Genomic DNA, 23,728 nt, shown 5'->3' on the forward strand with positions numbered 1-23,728 from the left:
AGCACTAAGGGAGTTGGCTTCCAAATTTGTCAAGCTTGATCGATTTGATGGTGACAATATCTAATGATGGTAGAAAAATATGTACTTCTTATTATCAACTTTGAAGATTGCCTATGTTTTGAATACTCCAAAATCGGAAGAGAATGAAAATGAATCTATTGCTGCAACCCAAGAAAGACAAAAACGGGACAATGTTGATTACATGTGCATAGGCCACATATTGAATGGTTTATCCAATTGTTTGTTTAACACCTACTAAAACGAGGTCACTGCTAAGGAATTACGGGACAAATTGGAGACAAGATACATGAACGAAGATGCTACAAGTAAGAAATTTTTTGCAAGTCGTTTCAATAATTATCAAATGACTAATGGTCATTCAGTTATGGGACAATTTCGTAATATTGAAAAAAATATTGAATCAATTTAAACAATATGATATGAAAATGAATGAAATGATTGTTATTTCCTTCATAATAGATAAATTTCATCCATCTTGGAAAGACTTTAAAAGAAGTCTAAAACATAAGAAAGAGAAGATATCTCTTAAGGCTTTAGCAAATCATGTTCGTACTAAAGAAGAATACCAAAAGCAATATTAGAACCTAAATTTCGAAAATACCAAAGTGCATGTTGTGAAGAAAGTACAAACTACTAAACCATCCAAAAGAAAGTTCATACAGACTGCTGGAGCACCTAAGTTCAAAAAGAAACAAAAGGGCTCATGTTACCATTGTGGCAAGTCAGGTTATTTCAAGAATGAATTTCGATTCTTAAAGAAGAAATCTTCTTTTAAGGCTGATAATAATGAAAAGTTTGTTGCCATGATTTCTAAACTTAATATGGTACAAGATGATAATGCATGGTGGACTGATACTGGAGCAACCAAACATGTGTGCAAAAATAAAAGCATGTCCACAAAATTCATACAATGTGAATATGACAACGACTTGTACATGGGAAATTATTCCCCTAAAGCAATCAGAGGCAAGTGGTCTATTGTGTAATACCCCTACCCGTATTCATTGCCGTAATAGGGTACGAGGCATTACCGGAGTTTACGAATTAATTTTTTTTTATTCAATATAGCCCTTTTATAAATATCTAACATTCCCTGTAATATTAAATCGAGACCAATCCACATCAACCAAATCAATTCAACATATTTTCATGATAGATTCATGCATTTATATAAGATAACGTCATCACATATCTATAACCAGGTTTGTTAACCACACTAATGGCTAACTTTACATTCATTTCACGTTAACATTTACTTTGTTAGGTCATACATGCCATTAATTTCCAAAATAAAGTTTCTTTATATACCGAAATCCTGAGGTTGACAGTGTGATGTGTCTCCGACCAAATCCGACCTCCGAGCTCTTAACACTACAAAACAGGGAAAAAGGAAACAGGGTAAGCACTTTGTGCTTAGTAAGCTCATGTAACAAGAATTATACTTACCTAATATTTTCCATACAATACAATAAACATCTATATATCCATTCAATGCATTATTACTCTAATATGCACAAACTCAACATTCAAGTTAGTACAATAATTTCCATGTACCAATAATATATACCATGATTGATGAGCTCTTCAATACCATGATTTTCATTCCCTTATTATTTTTCCATATTTATCCCGTTGAATTTATCGGAATTTCGATGGATTTTCAGAGGTACACATTTATTGTACAATTCCGGGTCCGTCAATTCATATTCATGTGTGCACATATCCATTACAGAGAGCACACTCCCGCGAACCTCAACCTTGCAGGGGATTGCAGCGGGATTACCAGTCCAGGCTAAATCCCCTGCAATATAAACTCATAAAGTATTGTCGAGATTACCAGTCCAGGCTAAATCCCCTGCAACGACAATTACTCTAATGAGCTTGGATCTAAATTACCAGTCCAAGCTAAATTCAGACCCTAATTCGGATTACCCGTCCGGGCTAAATCCATTTTACACATATTCTTCGGGAGGGCTATATCAAGATAGGATCACCCGTCCGGGCTAGATCCTTTTTACCGTCGATTCCTTTTCAGAGATCCATCGAATTTTCCTTTCATTCAACTGGGATTTCTTCTCATTTTATCAAATATATCAATGTTTCATAAATTTCCATATAATGAACATTCAAATCATATTCATATAAAAAACATGCATTTCAAGCATTTAAGAATATAATTCAAGTTACACGAACTTACCTTGATACTTGTTTGTAAACAGTAAAAATCTATTAATCCCGAACTTTTTCCTTTCCTCGATCTAGCTTCGTATTTGAATCTTCTGGATCTAAATAAATAAATTTAATTATCAATTTAATACATTTCATGTTCATATGCAACATTCTCTATAATTCAACTATTATTTATAGTTCATTCAAAGCTGTCTACTTGAGTCATAGTCACTAAATTATTTATAACTTGAGCTACGGAACTCCAAATTAAGATCCGTTAATTTTCCCTGAAACTAGACTCATATATATTTTTACCATAAAATTTTAAGAATTTTTGGTTTAGCCAATCAGTACATTTTATTCTTCAAAGTCACCCCTGTTCTGTTGTCTAACAGTTCTGACCCTTCTTCACTAAAAATAAATTATCTCTTTATACAGAATTCAAATGATGTTCTTGTTTGTTTCTATTAAAAATATAATCATTCAGAATTCTATACATATAAATTTAAGTCCCTAATTATTTTTATTCAATTTTTTATAATTTTTCAAAGTCAGAACAGGGGAACCCGAATTCATTCTGACCTTGTCTCACAAAATTCATTATATCTCAAAATTTACAAATCCATTGCTTACAATATTTCTTCTATGAGAAACTAGACTCAATAAGCTTTAATTCCATATTTTGTTCATCTTCTAATTCGATTCCTACAATTTTTGGTGATTTTTCAAAGTTAGTCTACTGCTGCTGTCCAAACTGTTTTAGTGCAAGCTGTTTATTACCATTTTTCCCTTAAACTTTTAATAAATGATAATTTCGTCCCTACTCAATTAGCCTCTCAATTGAGCTTATTTTTCTCAATTAACATTTTATTCTATCACCTTAAACTAGTTTACAACCTTTAGGAATCAGAATTTCAGCAATAGACTTTAATTCCAAACATTTTCACAATTAGGTCCCAAAAATCAATTTCCATTGAAATTGCCTAATAAAATCATCTCATAAACAAATTAAAGCTTTAATTTCATTCCATTTCATCATAAAATTACAGCACTCAACCATGGTGACTTTCAATTTCATCCATGAAATCAAAAACTAATGGATTTAATAGTAGGATCTAGTTGTAAAAGTCTTAGAAACACAAAAATTACAAGAAAAAGGCAAGGATTAACTCACTTGGTGCAAAAATTTTGAAATACCAGCTTAGAGAACCCTCCTATGGCGTTTTTAGCTGCTGAAATTGAAGAGAAATGAAGAGAAATCTAGATATTTCCTATTTAGTCCTAGTTTTATTTAGTTAATTTTGCAATATTCCAATTTTACCCTTAATTTATCAATTTTTCTGCTGATTTCATACCCTTACCGTCCAGCCCAAATAAATTTTGGGTCTAATCGCCTTTTAAATCCTTTCTCATTAGACCAATAAACTATTTAATCACTCTAGCAACTTTTACACCTATTACAATTCAGTCCTTTTCATTTAATTGACTACCCAAACATTAAAATTTCCTAACGAAATTTTAATACCACATTAATAACATTTCATAAATATTTATAAAATTATTTTCGACTCGGTTTTACGAGATAGAGGTCCCGATACCTTATTTTACCCAATTTCTTCAATAATTTCTTTTTCTAACTAATCACTAAATCGATAAAATTTTCCTATCAATATTTTCATACAGTTTTCCTATCATATAAATTTTCAAGCAAAAATATTGAAATAAATTTCTCTTTAAATCGGATCTATGGTTACGAAACCATTGTTCCGATAACATTGAATTTACGCCATTACATATTGAACTACAATTCACTTCTGAAAAGATTTTAACCTTAAATGCTGTATACTATGTACCAGAAGTTAGAAATAATTTAGTGCCTGGAAGTTTGTTAAATAAGTTTGGTTTCAAATTTGTTTTTGAGGCAGATAAGTTTATTCTGTCTAAGGGAGGAATTTTTATAGGGAAAGGGTATATGTATGAGGATATCTTCAAACTCAATATTATTAATAAGAATAAAAATAGTGTTTCTACTTATATGATTGAATCTTCTTATTTATGGAATTATAGATTAGGTCATTTGAATAATAGAAAATTGTATGACATGCATAAGTTAGATTTAATTATTGTTTTTAATAATAATATTGAAAAGTGCAATACATGTATGTTTACTAAAATTACTAGAAATCCTTTCCCTAAGATTAAAAGGAAAATAAAAATGTTTGTTTTGATACATAGTGATTTATGTGATATGCATAATACTCCTTCATTAGGTGGAAAGAAATATTTTGTTTCTTTTATTGATGATATTCTAGATATTGCTATGTATATTTATTGCACTTAAAAGATGAAGCACTTGATAAATTTAAATTTTATAAATCTGAAGTTGAACTTTAGTGTGAATCATTTATCAAATACTTAAAATCAGATAGAGGTGAAGAATACTATAATCCAAGTTATTTTGAATCCACTGGGATTATCCGTCAAGTTTCAACTCCTTACACACCACAATAAAATGGTGTAATTGAATGAAAAATTAGAGTTTTGACTGAAATGGTCATATTTAGGTCTTGAACAAGGTTTTTGGGGGAGAAGTTGTTCTAACAACTTGTCACATGTTGAATAGAGTTCCTAATAAAGAAACTAAAATAACCCCTTATGAATAATAGAAGAAAAAGAAACAAAACCTTAATTATTTGAAGGTTTGGGGATGTAGAGCTATTGTCAAAGTTCCAACACCTAAACGTAAAAAGTTAGGGGAAAGAGAAACTGAATGCATATTTATAGGATATGCACATAATAACAAGGCATATAGGTTGATGGTAATTGAACCAAATGATTCAATTTCAATTAATACTATTATTGAATCAAGAGATGCTATTTTTGATGAAAATAGATTTAATTCTATTTTAAGATAATTACAACCACAATAATTAATTCATTCTTCAGATGAGAATGAGATTCCATTGGAACAAGTTATTAATAATGATGAATCTTGTTAAGAGTTAAGAAGTAAAATGATTAAAAAGGTTAAAGATTTTACACCAAATTTCATTAAGTTTCTTGTAGAAGGTTTTACTGATGTAATTGGTTTGAGTTCAAATCCCCTCATAGCATAAATTTATTGGTTTTTTTAAATAAAAAAATTAAAATATTCTCAAATAATATAACTTATTTTAATTACAAAATTACATTTCTGTAATTCTCTTCGCTGAGTTGGTGACCCGGTTGAAGGTGCCACCAATTTAGTAAGGAGCTTAAATAATCGTATAGATACACAAATATGATGGGAGAAAATATTTTATGTTAAAAGTTAATTCTTTTTAAAGTTTATTTAAGAATTATTAATGGTATGGTGGTAAAGGTTTTGTTTATAAATTTATTAAACACTAGTTTAATCGTTTAATATGTTAATTTTAATTCTTTTATTTTAAAACCATGTAAAAATATGAAAAGACAAAAAAGGCTATCAAAATCATAATAATAATCATTTAATAAAAGGGTATATTAGTCATTTATTAATTGAATTAGTATTCTAGATTCAACATGTGAAGGCATATTAAAAATGTATAAAAAAATATCTAAATAAAACAATCGATACAACCAATGAAGATTATAAATTTTACATATTAAAAAAATTATAAATTCTACATAATAATAAAATTTATTATTCTATTTTAATTAAAAAAAATTATGACATTGAAGGTTTATCGAGTGTGGTCGGGCGGGTGCATCCCTAATTTTACTCCGCCACTCAATTATTTATATGGTTAAAATTATCGAATCCACCACAGCTGACCACCACTCAATTGAAAAGACTTCACTTAGTCGACAAATCTGGGAAGAAGAATCCAAGATTGAAAACAGCGACCCTCTTTGTTTTTTTTCCCTGGTTTCAGATCTTTGATTCTCTAAGCCGGGATAGCCACAAATACCCAACCCACTCAAATTTCTCAAATCCTATCAATTGGTTCACATAATTCTACATTTCCCCATCTTCCCTCTTATAACCACTAATACCAATGATAATTGCGAGGAAATCCAGGATTTTTCAGCTTCCGTGACTAAAAGGGTCGCGTAAACAGGGAGGTCTGAATTTCTGAGAATTTTTAGAACCGGGTTTCTCTCCTTAAATCAATATGTTGAAGCTTTGCTTAATGGTTTCTAATGGCTACCCTCGTGGTCTGGGGCCTGTTTTACACCAAGAGCCAGGCTTTAGCAGGATGGTCAAGGTTTGTTCTTTTTTGTTGTTTTTCTATGGTTTTTGATGATTTGGGTTTTCGAGATTCGTTGTCATTTCAATTGGGTTTCTCTTTTTCTTTTCTTTTTTTTTGTTGGGTTAATGTTTTCTTTTATGAGCTTGTTAAATTGTGTTAATTCTTCTTTGTTTAATTAATTTCGTGTTATTGGATTTTAATGGTTTTGTTTAATGGAGTTTTTATCAAAATTCGTGCCTTTATTGAGAGGTTACTGAGATTTGTAGTTGTTTATTAATGAATACTTTATTGTTTGGACCAAAGCAGGAGTTTGGTTCCGTCTTCCCAGGTCAGCTAGTGAAACAAGACATGGTACAGATAGGCTCCTTTGATCTGAGGTGCAACCAATTCCATTTCCAGGAGCAGCCAAAGCCAGTTACTGCACTGTGTGAGACCAAACTGATTATCGATGCCGATCCAACAGCACAAAACCCCGTGGTTATAGATAAACCAGGTCTGCAACTTGTTGCCTAGTTCCTTCTATTCGACTAAGTGTTGCTTTTTCTATGTACTTGTTGTTCTTAGAAACATGATAAAGAATTTGTGTTTATGTATGAAGTTTAGTTAACATGCTAATTCGATTTTCGTTTTGTCTTGATGAGGGTTTGTATACTTGGAACTTAGAACTTTGCTATGACTCATAATTGTAGATGTTGATTTTCTTAATGGAAAAAAAGAGTTGAGAGATAATCGACACCTCTCCGGTAGTCTCAATGCTTATACGTGCCTTGATTTTGATTGCAGATGCTTATCTAGACACAGCACGGTTTAGCTTCAGGATAGCTGAAAAGTGCACTAGACATGAAAAAATCTTGAAGTTTCTTATGTCTGGATCGAATGAATTAGAGAATGGGGAACTTGATTTATCTTTGCTATCTGATTTGATGGGACTTCAACCACTGATGTTTGGCGTGCATCAACAGCCTTATGCATCTTCTCTAATATATCCGAGTAGCAAAATCGATTACCAGGTGCCTCTCCCAGACTTTTTAGGAGAGATGATCCACTATTCGAAAATTACAGTTAACTCAGATGGTCAAGTTGTACTTACAGCTACCGGGACTGAGATGAAAGACATCCTTTCGATCGTAGCTGAGTTTTACTTATCAAGCAACTCGACTAAGTCTAGAAATCAGTTTTCACTGGTCCCATACTTTGATAGGTATGGCAACTAACACCTGCTTCATTTCAATTATATTGTGGCATGTTCATTTAATTTGAGCTACTGGTTTGAGATTAAATAAATTTCTGCTCTGGTTTAACCTTATTGTAATGAAGAAGGGTTAGTTGATTTGAATGTTTGAAAGGCTTCTGATGCTAAACTTAACTAAACAGGAAGCGGATTGCCAAAGCACGTACCAGTACTAACCTGTCTTCTCCACGGTCTGAAGTTGCGAGTATTGCACCTATGGAAAGGTACTTGATTGATCGTCTTTTTCAAGAATGTTTATCTTGCCGTAATTTGTCTAATAATACAGTGGAAACCGTCTAGTTGAAGTAACTGAAATTTATCTTGGTTGTGATATTGAAATCTATGCATAGAATTTCTTGATGGGATAATGACTTGTGAGTTACCAACTTCATTTATGTTAATTGTAATCAGACCATGGCAGTGGGATGAACACCGGAAAATATGTATAAACGGAAATAGAAATTATAACAGTGTGCTAAACAAAAATAAGATCACAGAAACTTGGCTATTGTTGACTGGTTATGGAACCTAAAAAATGGTTTGTTCTTTTTTGACAGTCCCAAGAAAATCAAGCAGAAGCCATCTCCAAAGAAGAATGCATCTAGGAAGTTAGCCAGTGAGAGAGATCTCTACAAGAAGAATTATTTCCATGCATGTGAGTGTCTTCTTTCCTTGATGGTTGATAAGAGACAGCATGGCAGAACAGCAATTCTTTCCCTTAAGAAATCCGGCCCTGAACTTCCTCAGCTCTTGTCCCAATTCTCCGCTGGCATTGCTGGGACCGGTCTTGCTGTTCTTTTATCTGTTATTTGGAAGGTAGCTTGTTGGAGAGTTCCATTTTGTACACCTAAACTCTTTAGCGCCGGCATCGGTTTTGGGCTAGTTTGGCTCTCATGGGCAGTTAACCGATTGAGGGACACGGTTGTACATATCAGCAAAAATACTAGCAAGTCCGGTCTGAAGGAAGAGGAGATGATTGAGAGAGTGGAGAAAAGTGTTAATCAGATCTATTTCAGAGCCGCGACATTGATGGCTATAGCAGTGCTGAGATTCGCGTGAACTCTGAAGATCGTGACAGTCGAAAGTTAAGACTCAATTATATTGATCTGGGATGTCAATATCTGAAGAACAGAGAGGGGTTCTGAGGGCAACAATGGAACTCTGACTTCTATGCTATATCCATGGGGGGTCCTATGATTGGCTTGAGAGCACATATGAGAAGGATCTAATACTCTGGTGCTTCTGTATGTGTAACAATCGTAAACATGTAAATGGAGAGGGTCAGTGTCAAAGAGAAGGGTTACTACTGCCTTAGGGCCAAAAGGAACAAACCTTTCATATATATATATATATAACTACAATTTTGGCATGGCATTTCAAGCTATTCGTAACTATTAAAATTGGTATTTGTTTTGCAGAAACTAACAGTGTGCACAAGACAGTGCAGTGGATAAAATAACAAAATTGACTGTAAAATGGGTCAACTGTCTGTCTCCTGTATGAACTAGGGGAGCGTAATTTAGTGCATTTCTTAACGGTAATTTTATTTTCTAACATAACCTTCTCACATTTAGTTTGTGAAGATTATTCAAGGTTTTGAAATATATGTAAGGTAAAGTTTGCACATACCAAATAATGTTCTCACTTTGGCTCGCAAAGATTTATCATTTTTTTTCTTAAATAATATAAACTCAGGGGTAATCTTGATTTTATCATATTTTTTATCTTTTTCTTTATTTTGATCAGTTTTATTCTTTCATTTTATTGAATTTTTTATATTTTTTTAATTCAAATTACTATAATGTAATATTTTAACTTAACATATTAGCTTTCAAAAAAACTTAATATATTAATAAAAAGAAAAAGGAAAAAAGTTATCATATTTAATATAATAGTATATTAACCAACTGCAAAAATTATCTAAAATACATTTTAATTGAAATAATGTATGTTGTGGTAAGATAAAAGAAATCGAGATTGGTGTATTGAAATAATAAGATAAGGTTTGTAAAAATTTAATATATTAATCATAATAATATTATGATAAATGTATGACACAGGTGGATTGTTATTTGAGTATGGGTTTTCCTCTAGACTCCCAAAAATAACTTCTTAAATTTTTGAAAATTTATTAAATCTCAGTTTTGATAAAAATCTTATTAAGCCCTAAAAATTGAAAATAAAATTAATTAATCTCCATTCTTTGTTTTTAAAATTCTAATTAAACCTTACCAAAGTTTTGAAAATTTTATTTATGTTCTTCAAAATTTAATATTACAATCCGCAACTAAAGTAAAATTTTATACGAAGTTTGAGAGTCCAATGAAGGAACGCAATAAAATTTCTAAGAAAAAAGGACTAATTTTACATCACCTCCACCAGGTAATAAAATCAATCAAACAAAATAAATATTCTAATAATATTGTCACCTCTATGAATAAACTAGGAGTTGCTTCTCCCCACAATTCCTTAAATGCAACATAAATGGTGTCGGTGATTATAAGATGCAGGATAACATAAAATATTTCAGAGATTTGTAACAAAAGAATAACAATCTTTTTCTGGCTTGGTTAACTGTGTCATTGACATTAGGTGGTCGCTTAAATTCTCTTTCTTGACAGGAAAGGGATTACAAGAAACAACTTCAAGGAAAAATGATTGATTAATACGTGCAAAATACCAAGTTTACATGGCACTATAGCTCTGTTCAACAGGACTATTATTTTCAATGACATTAAAAAGCTGTTCAATTGTGATTTTTTGGGTGGAAACAGGGAAAAACATGCTGACTGCTTACCAACCACCAGCGAAATTGAATCAAAATAATTTCAATAACAGCCCTCATTTTTCATATCACTAACAATCTCTTTAGTAATTCTAGAACAGAAAATATCACCAACTGATTGTTCTATCAATTTCTCCATTTCTGCGATCAACAAGATGGAGAAAACCAGGCATTAATATGGGAATGGCAACTTCTTAGCTCAGTACTTTTGATACTACACCAGCACCGACGGTTCTACCTCCTTCCCTCAAGGCAAATCTTTGTCCTGTTACATTCATGGCAAGCAACATGATGAGACTCTAGTTTTCTAAGCTTTGAGACTTTAATAACATGTGAACAAACCTCTTCTTGATACAATAACATGTGAAAACGAATTTCTGTATAGATTACCTGCTTCAAGAGGCACAGGTGAGATGAGCTCAAAAGTTGCAGTAACGTTGTCCCCCGGCAGAACCATCTTAACACTTTCGGGTAATTCCACTTTTCCAGTCACATCTGCTGTCCTCAGATAGAACTGAGGCCTGTAATTTGATTCAAAGGCGGTATGACGTCCACCTTCATCTTTTGTGAGGACATATATCTCTGCCTCAAACCTTTTGTATGTCTTCAAGCTTCCAGGTTTAGCAATGACCTAAGCAGTAGGAAGAAATCAGATCACAGTTACTACAAAAAGTTCTATTTGTTGCTACAGAACTAAGTGGACATAAAGAAGCTTAATTGGTGCCATTTACCATTCCACGCTGCACATCATCCCTTTTCAGACCACGCAGAAGAAGTCCCACATTATCACCAGCCTAGTAGAAAACACACGAGCATAAATTCGGGATAACAAATGCAGAAGAGCCATAGCGCAGCAAGGTCTCTATAACAGTTCATTTACCTGTCCTTGATCCAAGATTTTCTTGAACATCTCAACCCCAGTAACTGTGGTTTTTAGAGGTGCACCCTGAAGACATTTTATTAAAACAAACCAACAGAACCATTCATCAACAACCCTTATCAAGCTGACTGAATCAGAATAAGAGTTCCAGAATCAGTTACGGCTAATGTGTCTCAAGAAAACACATCTGGATTTCATAGAAAATGACAATATAAATATATATATACCTGCGTTAACCCCAAAATTTCAACTTCTTCACCAACTTTAATGGTTCCTTGTTCGACACGGCCAGTTGCAACAGTTCCACGCCCCTTCAGGACAAAACCAAAACCATCAGACCTAAATTAAGAATCTTTAACTCCAAAAATTCCACTTCCACCATGTAATAGTAACAAAGTTCTATGACTTTTACTCACAAAATATGCTCACACATGCATTAGAAAGGGTTTATTCAAATACAGAAGGGGACCAGAATATGGTTGCAATTCCAACAAAAGAAAATGCAAATTTATGTGAAAAAACTCCTATTTCCGAGCATTAAGCTCCACGTCAATATACAAAATGAAACAGAAAAAGGGCAAATGACAACCATATTGTAGTCAAAACTAGACCTGTTCATGGGCTGGGCTTCTCACCCAGGCCCAAAGGCCCACCCAAAATTTGGGATGGTTTAGGCAAAATAATAGGCCCGTTTAAAATATGAGTTGGGCTTGGGCTTGAACATTCAAGGCCTGAGCCTAACCCAGCCCAACCCGTTTTAAGTCTATAATACTTTATCTTATGTTATTTTTATATATTATGTAATTTAGAACCCATTAAAAAAATAAATTTATACTAAATATATAATATTACTCTAATGTAAACATTAAAATAATGTTAAGATACTATATAAAAAATTCAATAATTAAAAAATATATAAAATTATTAAATATTAAAAATAATATAATATAATATTTTTAAAAAAATTTAAAAATAATATGGGCGGGCTTAAATGGGCTTGTGTTAGTATTTTGCAAATATGGACAGATTTGGGCAAAATTTCAGGCCCAAATTTTAGGCCAAGCTGGGCTTGGGCAAGCATAAGTAGGTTAATATCATGCTTAGACCCAGCCCAAACCCGACCCAGCCCATGAGCACCTCTAGTCACAACTCAGTTACTTGACATTTAACACAATCCTAAAGGAATTTGGATGGATAAAAAAGGGAAGAATGACCAAGACTGATGATAACCAAAGCCATAAGAAGTGCTTCTAAAACAATGGATTCAGCGAGTGCCCAAAATAATGCATGGCCCTCTACCTGAATTGAGAAAACATCCTCAATTGGCATCAGGAACGGCTTGTCAAGCTGGCGGACGGGATCAGGAATGTATTCGTCTACAGCATCCATTAGTTTCAAAATTGCTTTTTTCCCTATTTCCTCATTTGTACCCTGTAAAGCAGACAATGCTGACCCCCTAATGATAGGTATTTCATCCCCAGGAAACTTGTAGAAGCTAAGAAGCTCTGTTGCAAAGAAAAACTTAGGTGAATTACTTACAAGAATCCAAAACATCGAACAAACAAGAATAATTCAAAAGGCTACTTACCACGAAGCTCCATTTCCACAAGCTCCAACAACTCTGGATCATCAACGGCATCAACTTTATTTAAAAAACACACGAGAGATGGCACACCAACCTGCAGAAGAAAAACTTTTTTATATGTAAATAGCTTTCTTCTAAAACCCACGGACAAACATACATGGTAAATAAGTTCCAAACAGCTATTAGTAGCAGTGTCCACCTGTCGGGCAAGTAGAATGTGTTCTTTAGTCTGTGGCATGGGCCCATCTGGAGCAGACACAACCAGAATACCACCATCCATTTGGGCGGCACCAGTGATCATATTCTGCAGAACAGATTATAATTAGGCCACTGTTCATAAGATGTTTGAAGAGTTTGTGGTATGCATTAATAAACATAACCTATCAACAATTCAAGATGGTTAAGTAATACTGAAGTTGTAATGAGAGAACAATAGAAAGTCCAAAAACTAGTATCCCCATCCCCCTAAAGAAAACACTTATAGTTTCATTTACATAAAATAGCATGCTTCTTAACATGAAAGGTACAACATTTCTGTAACATATCCAGCCAGGTTATGCAGGAAAAGATTCTGGAAACGTGATTTACCATATTAAGTTAACAGCTTACTTTAACATAATCAGCATGTCCAGGACAGTCTACGTGTGCATAGTGACGTTTCATTGTCTCATACTCCACGTGAGCCTGCAAACCAAATCAAGCGTGACAACCTTGCAGGGGGGAAACAATTCAAGAGAGCAATAGCATTAAAAGTTACCTACCGTGGCAATTGTAATCCCTCTCTTCTTCTCCTCAGGAGCCTTGTCAATTTCATCAAAGGCAATAGCCTTGGCTTTTCCTTCTTCAGCCAGAACCTGTTCACAAAACTCCGAACTTGCCTTCAGATCACTATTCTAACACTAATAACTAATTCAGAACTGTTCCAAAGTGACATGATTTGCGGAAAGAAACTATTAAACATATCCATAAGCCAACCTTTGTGATTGCTGCAGTCAGTGTGGTCTTTCCATGATCAACATGCCCAATTGTTCCTACATTAACATGAGGTTTTCTGAAAAAAAAAAAGAAAACGATTTTCAAAAGTTACAGATGAAAACCCATTTCTCGTATCATGTTTCAACAGATACCCGCCATTAAGCCACACCAAAATCCCAAAAACAGAAAGGAAATGCCTATTTCTACTTTTAAAGTCACAAATTATACCAACTAAACCCCCAAAAAGAAGCTTACATATGAGAGTTGAAAGTGACAAAGAGAAAGAGATCTAATCTATTTAGCAAAAAGAGGAAAGGGAAGAAAACTAACGTGCGAGTGAAAGTAGCCATGGATCTCCACCAAGGGTTAGCGTTAGCGGGAACTGTCACCTCATTTCCAGAGAGAAGATCGGAAACTGAGAAGTTGGAAGCAGAGATAAAGCCACGAGAGGACCAGTAAATCGGGGAAGAGAATGACAAAAGGCGCCTCGAATTAGGGTTCCGGAGGACAGCCGCAGCCATAGTTTTATCCTTTTTGGTTCTTGATCTGTAGTTAGAAAAAAAGAGCAAAGCAATTTATGTACAGAGAGAGTGGCACTTGTAGAGATAGGGGCAGGGGGTAGTTGTTGCTGCTGCTGGTGGCCTTTGGGGAAGGGTTTTAGCTTTTTATTCCGATTCGAGGGTTTTAGGGCGAAAGGAGAGAAAAAGGGCTCTGTGATGTTGATTACCAGCCCAATTCTCTCAGATCAATATGTCGTTGACCGGCCCAATACCATTTACTCCTTCCTTTACTCTCATCAATTTAGGGCTTGTTCGGCATTCTTGTTATTTCAGCATGTAATTGGATCAACTTTGACTTATTCTCTGTAGCTTTTTTGGTTTACTTTTTTTTTAAAAATTAATGATGCCGTACAATTATTAGGGGCTAAGTGAATTATTTTTTAAGGAGATAAAATTAAATTATATTTTTTGTGAAAGCTAAACTGTAATTTTATTATTATTTTTATAAGGATTAAATTATAATTTTATCATTTTTGAAGGATCAAAATGCTTCACTATATATTAATTTCGAACTTTATAAATTTTAGAGGGTTTAAAGGAAAATTTTCCTATTTTAGGGGTAAAGATCAAGCCTTCCGCCCCTGCATGTAATTACACTTTTACAGAATATAAATGGACCTAATTATTGAGTTTAGGAACCAAAAATCACATGATAGCAAAAACAAGATTATAAGTTTGTCCAAGTTGTAGATTTAGGGTTTTAGACGTTAGAAAAAAAATTTAGATTTTGATACAACCTAAAACGCAAACGAATTCAAGTCAGATAAAAAAATAAAGAAAGTAATTAAAATAAGATAGATGAAAATTATGAAAAATTGTTCAAACTCTTTTAAAAGAACAATAAAAAAAAGTTTAAAAAGAAAAACTCAAAAAAGAATTTTGTGTACGATGTAAAGACCTTTATATAGACTAATTAAAAAAATCTAAATAAAAACTCTCTTGAGTATACTAGAACTCTAAGTAGTTTTAAACTAAATTTTTTTATTGACATAAAACTTCTAAATAACTTAAAATACTTAATAATTATAAAAAATTCAAAATAATAAAATAATAAAATTACAAAAATGATAAATACAATATTGAGCTCGTATATAATAAAAATCAATCCTAAAACTCAAACCCAATATGACTTAAACTCGAATTAATTTTAAAACATAAGTTAATTTATTATATGTTACTTTCAAATATATCTCTATATTCTAATAAATTTTAATTGTTTTTAAATAATTAATATAAACTTTTGTAAAATTTAATTTAAATATATAAACCACGCATGGCATATAACGAGGAAACCTTACAAAACTGAAGGTAATTTACATTTTAGGTCACCAATTTGACATCAATTTTCATACAGGTTACAAAAGACATGACCAACCAGGGTTAGGTAGATTCCATTTGAAAGACATGACCAGTGTGCAGAGGCTTACTAGTAAGAGAAAAGACTTCAGCAGCAGATGTCAGTGTGTTTGAGACGATGGCAGTAAGGGTGTCTAGGCCTTTAGTAATCAGCCAATCCTTGGAGGGTAGAATAAAACTTGGAAGCATAGCGGCAGGAATGCTTATATGACTCCAAAAAGGTTATATGATGCGGCAGTCTTAGAGTTCACTTGCAAAGGCCTAAACTCTCTATTTAAATGTCACTACTTTTTGTTTACTTGAATTAATTTAGATATGATTACTTTTTTTGGCAATTTTCCTAACAGGGTTATGCAAATGCTATCCTAAATGGAACCCTTGATTAGGAGGATAACACCAAATTATAGCATCTAAACTTTCATTAGCACCCATTAAAATGCAAACATCAAACAACTTCTCAAATGCCTAGCAGTTGCAGTTAATAAACTTAAAAGCCTCATGTTCAAGATCACATCAATATGTTAATCTCAGTCCTTTAAAACCCAAGCTGCTGCTGCTTCTTCTTTTTTTTTTGTTGGCCATAATGAAGAAGCAAAATCATGGTTTGTAAAAATGGATACGTGTAAAAGCAGTTTTAATATGTACACAGATGCTTCAATTTCATTTCAAGTGTAAAGGGTACACAATAATAGATGTTTGCATTTCAAACGAGAAATGAATCCAGGGGACAAATATGAGGAACACAAGGGAAAAAAAAGGAAACAATGCAGCAAATTATGAGCAATAAACATCAACAATTTCAGATGAAACTTAACGCTTTTCATCAAGCTTTAATCGGTTCGTCATCGTCTTCAATATCCCAGCTTAAATCCTCCTCTTCTTCAGCTGTACTTAGTCTCTTCCTCAGCTCATCCCTATTGGAGCTCGGGCTCCCACCATGAGTTTCTTTCTTATCATCAATGCTGCTGAGATCCTCAATTTCATCCCACCCAAGATCCTCCTCTTCCTCCTCCTCAACCATTGATGGATGGCTTGACGCCACTGAAATGTCACTGTCTTTACCTTTGCCATTGCTAGGCTCTTTATTCTCTCCGTCTTTAGCTTCAGAAGCTACTTTCTCAACAGATTTCGCCATTGAATCATCCTTGCATACCTCCTCATTCTTCTCCAAATTAACTTTCTCAGTTACTATATTGCCACTACTTGATTCATCAACATTACCCTTTACTTTCTCAACGGGATTGTTTTCATTTGCCTTCTCAACAACAACTTGATCCTTATTCTCCAAAAGAACATCTTTTTCACCCTTCTCTCCCACAGTTTCTTTCTCCAAAAGATCACTTTTTTCTGCCTTATCTTTCACAGTATCATCTTTTTCTTTCTTATCCACATCTTGCTTCTTCAAACTCGCCTTCGGCACCGTATTTCTCTCATCCACCTCTTCCTCTTCCTCATCTTCATCAACATCCCAACTCAGTTCCTCCTCTTCTTCCCTAGAAATCGCTCTATTAACAAGCTTAACCCTCATATCCTCAGCTTGCTTAAGCTTAAAAACCTTATAAAAGTACCTACACCAAAACGTCTCATGATCAACCCCATTTGAAACACCAACAACCCTTTTATAAATACTTCCCATTTCCCCATTCTCTTCCATCAATCTCTCAATCTCTTCCTTTTTCTCTTCCAAACCGAACCCTGATTTCCACTTCTTGTAATCCTCCAAATCCTCTGGCTCCTCGATGTAAGTATTAATATCCCCTTGAATTGCCCTCACTTGAGCATCGAATCGACTGTACCGTTTCGAGTTCAAGCTCCGTTGGGTGATCTTACTCTCGGAGGAAGAGGAATCGGATTCGTTATCGGCAGCTAGTATTGCATCCTTGCCCTGATTGATGATCTGAGTCGTTCCCTTTATAACCGTGTTCCCGAACTCATCAATGACTTGTCCTACGTTCCCTAATGAACCCTGAGCTACCTCGATTTCTTTTTTCAGACCCAACCCGAATTCTTCGAGATCGCGACGGTAAGTCTCGATGACGGATTCGGATCTGGTTGCTATCGTTTGGAACAGGCCGCCGAAGCTCCATCCGCTAGGGTTAGGGTTGGGATCGGGCACTCTGGGAGAAGAATCGGGAGTGGAGTAATCAGCTTTGGGGGAATCGGATTCGAGTTGGGGTTTAGGAGGATCCGGATCATCCGCGAAAACTGATTTGAAGAAATTCATGAAGAAATATTAGGGTTTCCTGGGTTGAAGAATTGAAAATGAAAGGGAAATGAAAATTATGGATAAAATTCGGGGAAAAAACCAAAGTTTTTTTTGTTAAGTTTGTGTTTTCTGAATAGTTAAATAATAGCGAAACTATGGGTTTGAAGAGCGCATCAAAAAGGGGTGGAGGGTCTATTTCTTGTTGGTTTTTGACGGTGAACCAGACCGGTTCAGTTTCAAGACACTGTTGTCCACTTGTGTGCTTTATAAATTAATTTTTAAATTTAATCCTTATATTTTAATTTCACCTAATTTGTGAAGAGTGCCATATTTTAACTATTCATTGGGAACAGAGGGATGAGAAGTTTCAAGGGAAACCATCAATTGATTTTGGAAGTGTCAAATGAAATGAAAATAGAAAATGGATTCAGACTTCAAATGAGGGGGAAAATATACAAACTAAGCTAAGATGTTGTAATCTTTATGTAATTTGTAAAGTAATCTGAGCAGTAAAATGGGAATGGCCCCATTACAGTGCTCATATAGTAGCATGTGAAGGGGCGTGTCTTCAAAAATTAAAGCTCATCTTTCTGAGGTACTTGAAAGCACTGCTCATCCCAATAGTAGGGAAACTTCAACTTAGCTGCAGTGTGAGGCATCAACCAATCTTCATATATGAACCTAAATGCAAATTTCAATAGAAAAAGAAATCATCCTCATGATTCATGAATGAGAGAATCAAGGAAAAGTATCACAAGGAACTAGCAAAACAAGGGATACATTTTCAGTTTCATACAAGAAAATTTGTTGAAAATATACAGTTGTCGGGTTAAAAGAATGAACAATCGCAACCAATAATGTTCTTTAAATTCTATTTAGCATATAGTAACTTGAGCAACATCTTCAATCATGCAGGAAACATCAACAGGTGGGATTGCAATCATGATGCATGCATGCTAAAACAGTCGTTCATTCTTGAGTTCTTAAACAAGTAACAATGGCAATGGAACATATTTAGAGAAAGAAAATGTGGGTCATGTTTTAAAAGATACATGGACAGCCTTTGCTTTAAGCTTCTAAACAACTGCTCTCACTTTTCTTTCTCTTAATTGAGTAAAGGGTAGTTAAAGTTTCAAGGTAAGTAAATTCCATCTTGATGTACTCTACTATCGCAACTTAAAGGACTATAAAAACCAAGGCAAAGTGCTTTGAGAATGGGTGCTTTCAGTTCGTTTATTTTAAATGTTAGGAAGATGTCATTCGAAACTAGCAAGAACTAAAATGTGTCAACCAGCAAACATTTGGAAGGGTGAAAGCCAAAGATAGCAACCATGGTTTTCAACTGGACAAAGGAAATATAAAAGGACATCCCTCAACTAATGGTGAAAATGTTGATGCAAAACGAGACAGAAGAAAAATTACATACACTTTGATAGGCGGCCGAGATATTATCACAAGCATTTGCAAATCCTCATGTTCATTTGTATTCCAGACCTGCAATGGCAATCAAGAATAATTGAAAAACAAGGAACGTCTGTGAAATTCATCATAGTGACATCATTGTTCATCGGGTCCTTCCCTCCCTTTCACCTAATGTCATAGTAATTCTTACAGTCATCAAATCTTTAACCTAAAGACTATAGCATATGTTAGTGCTTAAACTGAAATGCACATTCACACTCCAAACTTGCATCTAGTGGAGATACCTAATTAAAACGAAAACATTAACAATCCTCCAAATCAGTGGCAACTACCAAGCAAGATTAGATTGCACCAACAGAAAGAACGTTTTCCAAAGTTAAGAAGGAGGTTAAACTTAAACAAAAATAGAAGGATATTAGCATCTTTGATAGCATTGAAGTGAAGAAAGGGGCAATGCATTTTCCATAACCTCATAAAGTAAAGATTAATACGATCATGTCGATTATTGATGCATAGCATTGGCTAGGGAAATGATCAAAGTTTCTTAATCCTCTGAGGATTTTGTTGCTTCATGATTCCTACTATTTTTCAAAAGGTGATAAATAACCACATCATCTTACTACATGCGAACCCTACGACAAAACTGTCTCTGTTTCGAGATTCCTATGGTTCTTCACATCAATCACATTCATAATAGTGAAAATATTTTACCTGGTGAACATCATTGACAGGGATATGAAGCGTGCTATTCGAAAATATAAAGTGCTCCTCCGGTTTTCCAGGGTACTTATTAGAACTCGAGGCGAGATATAGAGTGCCACTGCCCTTGAGAACAACAAAAACTTCTTCACAAGAGTGCCTATGGATCGGCGTGCGCGATCCTGGTGCAAATGTTTGAAGCCAAACCTCAACCTAAGCAAAACCCAAAAAAAGTTATTCTATGGAGAATATTCAACTCTATTCAAATTTACATAAAAATACAATTATTTGTGAAAATTCAGAAAAGTAGGCCAATTTACAAAAAGGAAATAGTATTATATCTCTAAATAAACTGCATACTTCTTTCAACCCATGCAAGAGAGAACCAGCAACAGTTATATGGGATAAACCTCCTCTTCCATAATTATCCTGTGGAAGATCAGCAATGTTCCTCACCAGAGGTAACCCTGTATCAAAAAACACCAAAATATATATTATTTCACACAAAATCAGCCATTAAAAAACTGAAGAAATCCTAGTAATCTTCTTAATGAACTTGACCCGTATTGACTCAACAAATAAATAAAGTAAACTCCGCATAAATCAATGATCAAGGAACTGCTGCAATCTCCAATGTTTTTTTCTCCAGGTCAATATAAAGCAACTATGGTGGAAACAAAAACGAGCCGATTCGAAAACGAGGGAAAATTGGTGAAAGACTGAAGCAAACTTAGAAAGGAAGAGGAATGAAAAGAGGGTTACCTTTGATGGAGCAGTGAGAAGCTTCGAGAGTTCGAAAGAATGGAAGCAAGTTTAAGAGAAGGAAGAAGAAAATGAAGCAAGGTCCAGTCATCTTTCAGTGTTACTTTCCGGAATAGGCTGAAATTGGTCTTTTATAACTCCTTTTTTAAATTAAAAAAATGGGCCTAAAGCCCAAAGAGTGTCCGAATAGGCCCATTTGGGTTTTTGCCATGTCATCATAACTGCCACGTCAGAAAGTTCTACAAAGAAAACAAAATGGTTAAATTTTATTTTTGAGCACTGTATTATTTGTAAATTTAGAATTTAGTCTCTCAACTTTTATTTTGAATAATTTAGTCTTTTGACTTTTCAGATTGAAGAATTCAAGTTCAATTGTTGATATTATATTCAGGTTCGAAACTTTTTTTGTTGCATGAAGATCAAATAAATATTTTTTTAGAATTTTAAATTTCACACCAATAAATTTAATAAAAAATTTAAAAAATTTAACAATATTAAATAATTTGATTTATATTTTAAATTTAAAAAAAATAAAGAAATAACCTTACAATTTTGAAAATCTTTGTTTCAATTTTGTTAACCTTAGTTATATGGTTTTAGTTTAATATTTTCTTAATATATTTTTATAAACTCAACCTTGACTTTTTGTCTAGTGGTATTAGGTGTTTATCTTAAGGGTAAATTATATATATAGTCACTTAATTATTAAAAAAATAAAATTTAAGCATCCAAATTAATGTTTGTAATTTAAGTACTCAACTCACATTAAAATCACAAATAGCAAATTAACATACAATTAAAAAGTTTGGTATAATAACAATTTTAGCCCTTAACTTTTACATATTATATCAATTTAGTCATAATTTTAAAAAAATTAACTCTCAAAATTTACAAATGATATCAATTAAATCTTAATTCTAAAAAATTGAAAGAAATTTATAAAAAAAACATAAAGATTTTCAATAAATATAATTATTTTAATATTAAGTAAAATAAAAATCCCCCACCTCGTCCCTGTCCCTCTTCCTCTTCCTCTCCCCCTCCTGCATTGGACCTCCTTCCACCATTGTTTCCTCTCCCTTATCTTAAAAACTCATGTTGTAAGTTCGAATCACAAGAATAGTCATACTTATATTGTATGAGTTGAAAGTAATTTGCTTTATCACGAGCGTGCAAGCCAATTATAAATATATATAATTTAGGTATTGATTTGTATTCCACGTTATTTATTAATTTCCACCTAATTAATTTTTTCTCCTTTTCTACGGCAAATGGGTCTCCAAACCCTTCTTTCTCTTTACTTTTTTTTTTTATTTACATAAAATATTTAAAATTTTCTTCTTTCTTCGTCTCCATAATAAACCATAAAAACACATTTCCTTCCTCTCATGCAGCCAATGTTGTTGCTCCGCCACCGACTTAAATAATGGCATTGATCCATTATTCATCTTAACGTCTTAAACATGAATCCAAGCTTGAATTTTCCAGAAAGCTTCAAGAATAATCCAAAATGATTCTCAAACTCTCAGCTCCTTCTCATTCGATCTCCAACGTTGGCACTCTAGTTGTCCTTCGTTCAAAACTAGTGCTTCCTCGCAATCTCCTTTGCAGCTCCACCATTCGGATTTGCAAAAGGACAACCAAAACTCCTTAGATGTGGTTGGGTTCGAGCCTTCTTTTTCTCTCCTCTGTTGCTTTCGATTTTAAAGATACAGTTAAATGAGTTGCTTGAATTTTTGTTGCAGTTTACTTATTGCTTGCAGGTTTTTTTTATTGACAGGAAGATTTTATTGTTGGGATTGGGTTTAGTGGTAGAATGATAAAAGACTATGATAGTGACTTAGGTTGTGGGTTGTAAGAAAATGGGAGATTTTGGTTCGGGTTAGATGCTAGGTGGTGATGATGATTATGTTTACGAAATTAAGTCGTAATGTTTACGATAGTAAAAATGTAATTTTATTTTTTTAATAATTTGTATTTTTATAAATTTTAAAGGATTAAATCAAATTTTTATCATTTTTAGAGAGTTAAAGTATTTAAATGGAAATTTTTTTATTTTTAGAGACAGAGGCCCCTACTAGTCCCCTTGATTTCACCCCTGATAGTGGCTCGATTATGAAAGGGTGTTTTGGTTTAGGGGCTTGATGATTGATTTCGGTGAGGTTGCAGTGGTGACAGGAATGGCAAGAGAAAGTGTAGGCTAAGGGGAAATGTGGAAATTAATTAATGATATGAAATTTTAGAGAGAGAATGGATGAATGATAAACATCGATAAAATATACAATACTATACATAAACTTTGATTTTGTATAATTTGATACACGAATTGTTCATTTGATTCAATTTTCATAAAATACGAACACAATCATCGATATAAAATTATTTTACGTATTTTGTACACAAATAATTATATTTATCTAATATATAAATAAATTAATATAAACGTACATAATTAAATCAAAATAAAATATTCAAATATATCTTTCAGTTACATAATAATGTATCAACAAATGAGATAATAAAAGGAATAATAGATTCTATTAGTCCTTTTTTAAGTATATAAAGCTAATGTTGGTAATAAATATTTCCAAAAAATGGCAATAAAATCAGAAAATTTAAAAGGGTGCCATTTATTGATTATATACTAAACCACTACAAATTTAACTTTCCCTTCATTGTAATATGTAACGCACCAAAAACAAGAAAAATGGTTGCTCTCCTTCTCCTTCTCCTTCTCCTCCTCCATTGCTCTACTCCTCTTCTTTTCTAGGTATGAGAAACAGAGTGTCTCATTTTGCATTTTCTTTTTTGGTTCTTCAAATTTTCTAAGGAAAAAAATTATGGTTTTTTTGTGTATATTAAT

The 23,728-nt window shown here is 33.4% G+C and overlaps 4 protein-coding genes across 4 annotated transcripts; 1 reads left to right on the forward strand and 3 right to left on the reverse strand.

The window, feature by feature from the left end:
* Positions 1 to 5,861: 5,861 nt before the first annotated feature.
* LOC107930356 (uncharacterized) lies at positions 5,862 to 9,009 on the forward strand. The gene is made up of 5 exons (XM_041082390.1): positions 5,862 to 6,419; positions 6,711 to 6,897; positions 7,188 to 7,605; positions 7,779 to 7,859; positions 8,193 to 9,009. The coding sequence occupies exons 1-5, from the start codon at positions 6,327 to 6,329 to the stop codon at positions 8,692 to 8,694; spliced, it is 1,281 nt and encodes a 426-aa protein (XP_040938324.1). The 5' UTR covers positions 5,862 to 6,326; the 3' UTR covers positions 8,695 to 9,009.
* Positions 9,010 to 10,278: 1,269 nt separating this feature from the next.
* LOC107930346 (elongation factor Tu, mitochondrial) lies at positions 10,279 to 14,584 on the reverse strand. The gene is made up of 12 exons (XM_016861978.2): positions 14,191 to 14,584; positions 13,861 to 13,936; positions 13,647 to 13,739; positions 13,495 to 13,569; positions 13,085 to 13,189; positions 12,889 to 12,979; positions 12,600 to 12,805; positions 11,528 to 11,611; positions 11,301 to 11,366; positions 11,152 to 11,214; positions 10,811 to 11,051; positions 10,279 to 10,685 (listed from the first exon to the last, which is right to left on the reverse strand). Exons 1-12 carry the CDS (start codon positions 14,379 to 14,381, stop codon positions 10,615 to 10,617), a joined length of 1,362 nt encoding a protein of 453 aa, XP_016717467.1. The 5' UTR covers positions 14,382 to 14,584; the 3' UTR covers positions 10,279 to 10,614.
* A 1,824-nt stretch (positions 14,585 to 16,408) lies between these two features.
* On the reverse strand, positions 16,409 to 18,000 carry LOC107930326 (BSD domain-containing protein 1). Its single transcript, XM_016861959.2, has one exon. The coding sequence runs from the start codon at positions 17,998 to 18,000 to the stop codon at positions 16,600 to 16,602; it is 1,401 nt and encodes a 466-aa protein (XP_016717448.1). The 3' UTR covers positions 16,409 to 16,599.
* LOC107930335 (auxin-binding protein T85) lies at positions 16,409 to 20,984 on the reverse strand. Its single transcript, XM_016861968.2, has 5 exons — positions 20,866 to 20,984; positions 20,464 to 20,570; positions 20,116 to 20,316; positions 19,409 to 19,476; positions 16,409 to 18,663 (listed from the first exon to the last, which is right to left on the reverse strand). Exons 1-5 carry the CDS (start codon positions 20,954 to 20,956, stop codon positions 18,558 to 18,560), a joined length of 573 nt encoding a protein of 190 aa, XP_016717457.1. The 5' UTR covers positions 20,957 to 20,984; the 3' UTR covers positions 16,409 to 18,557.
* Positions 20,985 to 23,728: the final 2,744 nt, after the last annotated feature.

This window comes from Gossypium hirsutum, chromosome A12 (assembly GCF_007990345.1).
Source record: "Gossypium hirsutum isolate 1008001.06 chromosome A12, Gossypium_hirsutum_v2.1, whole genome shotgun sequence".
Classification (NCBI taxonomy): domain Eukaryota; kingdom Viridiplantae; phylum Streptophyta; class Magnoliopsida; order Malvales; family Malvaceae; genus Gossypium; species Gossypium hirsutum.